General features: G+C 57.8%; 1 protein-coding gene across 1 annotated transcript in view; it reads left to right on the top strand.

Moving 5' to 3' along the window:
- The window catches only part of KLHL17 (kelch-like family member 17), an 8,164-nt gene extending 3,864 nt beyond the window's left edge, over positions 1–4,300 (top strand). Inside the window, exons 7-11 of the mRNA XM_010284750.1 lie at positions 517–716; positions 1,075–1,163; positions 2,265–2,338; positions 3,229–3,410; positions 4,072–4,300. Coding sequence (XP_010283052.1) covers positions 517–716; positions 1,075–1,163; positions 2,265–2,338; positions 3,229–3,410; positions 4,072–4,300 — 774 coding nt within the window. The remainder of the gene's footprint in view (positions 1–516; positions 717–1,074; positions 1,164–2,264; positions 2,339–3,228; positions 3,411–4,071) is intronic.
- The last annotated feature ends 315 nt before the right edge of the window (positions 4,301–4,615 follow it).

The raw sequence follows: 4,615 nt of genomic DNA, 5'->3' as shown, positions 1-4,615 counted from the left end.
GGGGACGCCTTCGGCAGCCTCTGAGCAGAGCCGGCGGCGAGAGCGGCACAGAGCTGCTCCGGGAGCAGAGACGGCCGGCAGAGCCTCCCAGGGCCAGCCTCCGGATGAAGCAATCCGGTATCTCTGGGCTACTAACTGCAGGAGTAGCAACCAAAGACTACTCCCCTGCTCCTGCAGCTCCGAGCAGTGAGTTTGCTCGGTTTGGTGGTGGCTATGTCCTGGACTTGCGCTATTTCCTCCCATTTGCCCTAGCCCGATGCTGCAGGCTGTTAAAAGCCTGCTAACTCCCAGCCCACCTCTGCCCCGGCGTGCGGGGCCCTCTGAGACCTGCTTTCTTTGCAGACCCCAAGAGAGCTGAGCGAAGGGCTCTGTGCTTTCAGCCTTGGTGCACTCTGCCTTGCGGAAGCTGGGCGGGGGGAGGAGAGGGACGGGGTGGTGACAGGGACCCAAGGCTCTTGGTCAGCTCCAGAGCTGTAGGACCAACCCACAGCCTCACCTGCAATCCAGGCTCCCCAGCTCTTACATGTTCCCTCTTTTTCTCCCTGCAGCTACGATGGGACCTCTGATTTGGCCACAGTGGAGTCCTATGATCCTGTCACAAATTCCTGGCAACCTGAGGTGTCCATGGGCACCAGGAGGAGCTGCCTGGGTGTGGCAGCACTTCATGGGCTTCTTTATGCTGCTGGGGGGTACGATGGGGCCTCGTGCCTGAACAGGTAGGGGATTGCCTTGCTACAGTCTCCTCCACTGCTCTTGCATGTACTGTTCTTGGCGCTGGGCGCCTGGGGAGCCCACAAGGCCTACTCCTGACAGATGGACTGGCCCCAGGGTAGATGTCGTGCAATCCAGCTCTGTCTTCTGGTGTCTTTGGCACAGGCCAAGTTTCTTCAGGGGAAAACCCATTTTGTATCCCTCTGCCACAACAGAACACAGCCTTTGTCAGTTCTTCCCTCCATTTTCCCTGTCTATTCCCAAGCTTCCTTGGGAGCTGCCCCTGAGGGCCTGTGTCAAAGAGCTTTGACCTGGGCTTTGCCAGTGTCACACCTTATGTTCCTGTGTCCCTGCCTGCTGCAGCGCAGAGCGGTACGACCCTCTGACAGGCACCTGGACATCCATCGCTGCCATGAGCACCAGGAGACGCTACGTCCGGGTGGCAACGCTAGGTGGGTGATGGCATCAGGACCTGACTGACATCTGTGCAGACTCTCTCTTGCATTTCTGGTGGTTCCTTTTGATGTTGTTCTGTTCTAGTTCCTGCCCCTTCTTCCGAGATTCCCTGGTTGTGAGTCCAGATAACCTAGCCATTCCTCTGCCCTGTCCTGACATCCTCCCTGCCTCTGCCTTCCTCCTCAGTCTCCCTAGTAACTGGGTTTCATCACATTCTGGAGGCAACTCCTGAGGGGATCCCCCGCTTGTTCCTTGGCTCCTTTGTGCCCCTTCTACTTCGGAGCAAGAGGGCTAGCTGTGGATGGTCACCTATCCCTAGAAAGGAAGAGACAACCTTATTACTACTTCATTATGAAAGCAGGACAGTCCTTTTACTGATGATCCAAGCAGTAGTGCAGGGTCAAAACTGTCTCTACCAGGGATGTCACAACATTAGGTGCAATGCTGTGATGTCTCCTGACTCCATTGAATGAGTTCTGTCCTTAAGGAGGGTGCAGTGTGAGAACTGGCCACTTCATTGTTCAGTGCAGCTACGGGGTCAATGCAAGTACCACTCTCCACCCTAGCAGGTGCTGGACCTCCCTGGGGATGCCAGGGTAGCACGCTGCTCCCCACCATCCCCGGAGCTGCTGTGCAGTGTCCCCGTGTCCCTGTGGTGCCTCTCCCCTGTCCCGTCTCTGGTTTCAGCTCTCAGTGCTGACTCGGAGGTTCCCTCCCCTCCATCACCAGCTCATACTCTCTGCCTGCCACAGCCTTTATTGGCGTTCCCCTGCTCCAGCCTGCGCTGCTAAAAATAACCCCATGCTCTGGCGGGGAGCACTTGCAGCTCCCATACTGAGGAGGTCAAGAAGCGGCAGGCAAACGAGCTTGCAGTGTGGCAGCAAAATTGCCTGATGAATATTTCACGGTGCTCCATGCTGCAAGGGGAGGGGGAGCTGGGGGAGCCCTGCTGAGAGGAGCTTGGCTGCCTGGGAGCGGGAGGCACTGCGGCTCAGAGATCCCCACGTGGGCACCCAGTGCAGGAGCTGTGGGGGGCTGTGCTAGGACTGGGGCCGTGCTCTTTAGCTAACTCTGTGCGTGTGTGACTGTCTTTGCAGAAGGCAACCTCTATGCCGTTGGGGGATATGACAGCTCATCCCACTTAGCCACAGTAGAAAAGTATGAGCCCCAGGTAAATACAAGAGAGAGCATGCCTGGTAACCCTTTTACTTCTCCCCTCCTGGTGGGTGCCTGAAAGGGCCCTGCAGAAAGCGGAGGGCCACATAAGTTGCTAGGGAAAACTTAGGAGACCGTGAGAGATCAGCTATACGTGGTCTTTTAGCAAACGGCTGCGGTAGGTGAAGATGTGACCACTTCCTAGCAAAGTATTGCAGTGGCAGTGGAGCAGAAGGTGTGCCCACATGAGCCTGTGCAGCACAGACCTGCCTGCCTCCTTGGAGACTTGAGCCACCATGCGTGGTCCTGTCGCCGTTGCCCGTAGGCCAGCTCAGGTTCTCTAGGAAGACAGTTCTTGTTCATGCCATGAGCTGTCTCCAGCTTCCAGCTGAGGTCCTTGCTGCATGCACATCCAGAGCAGTTAGTGGGCATTGCGGCAGGCTGGGGACATGTGTTGGGCCTGAAGTCTCACAGCTCTGTTAGAGCAGGCTAGATCACTGCAGAAAGAGCAAAGAGAAGGTCCTGGAGGTTTTTCATGAGCTGTAAAACCACAGTCATGACTTGCACAGGTTTGAAATGGATACAGCTCAACCCTCATGACTGGGCTGGGGTTCAGCTGTGAGGTGACGGGTGGCCTGGCACAGAGGTCTCTGTGCTCAGGCCGCGGGGATGGCAGGACCGCTGCCAGCTGCGGCGCTGCTTTCTGAGGCACTTGGCAGAGGTGTCTCCTGGGGCCTGCAGCTCTTCCTGCAGGAGCGCTGAAAGGAAAGAAGTGGGGTCTCCCCAAAAGTCTGTGCCAGGAGCCGTGTGGTTAGAGCAGGACTAATATCACAGGGCTGGGTTGGCAGGGGTACGCTGAAAATGACTTGTACATCTGGCTCACAGACAAACATTGCCTCTTCCCAGATCAACACCTGGACACCCATTGCCAACATGCTAAGCCGCCGGAGCAGTGCAGGCGTGGCCGTGCTAGAAGGGATGCTCTATGTGGCTGGCGGCAACGATGGGACCAGCTGCCTTAACTCTGTTGAGCGCTACAACCCCAAAACCAACACATGGGAGAGCGTGGCGCCCATGAACATCCGTAGGTAAGGAGCTCTGCCCCTGCCACGCTCCTGAGCTGCAGGGCAGCCTCAGCTGCTGCAGTCAGGAACGGGGAACCCATCTCAGAGAGCCTTGCCTTGCCTGGCGCTGCAAACCATGACGTGCAGCCCGTGCCCCCGGGCCTGGCTAACGCTGCAGTTGGCTGGCTCTGTGCTGCCTGCAAAAAGGCAGCCCGCGCTCCCTGCGGCACCGCGAGGGACCGGTGCGTGTGTGCCCGGAGGGCAGAGCAGGGACATTCTGCAGCAGGCGCTTTCTGCAGAGGCATTTATCCTCAGCAGTCTGTGTGGCCGTAAAGGACCAGGTGGTGTAGCTGGCTGAGGCCATGTAGGAGATGTTGCTGGGATGTGAGAGGATTTAAGGCTTGGAAGCCCAAGGATTTTAGGCGCCTAGGCCCTGTTATTTAGAGGTGGGAGAAGGGTGTCGGAGAGACGGGGAGGATCTGAGGCTCTATACTGCACGCTGCCACTGACTGACTGAGCCCCAGTAGTTCATTTTCTCTGGGCATTTGTGAGGCTGGGCACTCCTTTTTGTGGGGTGACAGAGCTCTGGCCAGTTCATCTGAGGTGCTGAGCTTCCCTGCACGCCACGTACGCCATTCGTACGTTCGAGCCTCACACCCCTGTGGTCTCTGCCTGCTCGTTCCAGGAGCACCCACGACCTGGTGGCCATGGATGGGTGGCTGTACGCAGTGGGTGGCAACGATGGGAGCTCCAGCCTAAACTCCATCGAGAAGTACAACCCTCGTACCAACAAGTGGGTAGCAGCCTCGTGCATGTTCACACGTCGGAGCAGCGTGGGGGTGGCCGTGCTGGAACTCCTCAACTTCCCACCCCCCTCCTCGCCCACCCTGTCGGTGTCTTCGACGAGCCTTTGACAAAGAATCAGGACCTACCTTACCTCAAGGGGACAGGGGCACCTGGTGAAGCGCTAGGCCAGCGTCATCTGTCCCGCGGGGCAGCTGGTCGCTGTAGGAGTAAAGCGAAGGTACCGGCTGCTGCTTCCAGCCCCAGCACTCCTGTGAACCCCTGGAGCCATCCCCACTTGGTGCACACATCGGATCAGCACGACCACAGCAGTTAGAAATGTGCTTCCTGGACGAGCACCCTCCTAGAGGGCGAGGAGAGGGGCTGCTCTCTGCTCCGTTCAGAGTCATCTCACCACTCACCCAAAGGGCGTATATTTTCTTTGG

The sequence above is a fragment of the Phaethon lepturus genome, unplaced genomic scaffold (assembly GCF_000687285.1).
Source record: "Phaethon lepturus isolate BGI_N335 unplaced genomic scaffold, ASM68728v1 scaffold49283, whole genome shotgun sequence".
NCBI classification, from domain to species: Eukaryota; Metazoa; Chordata; class Aves; order Phaethontiformes; family Phaethontidae; genus Phaethon; species Phaethon lepturus.
This window is presented reverse-complemented; position numbering and strand designations above follow the sequence as displayed.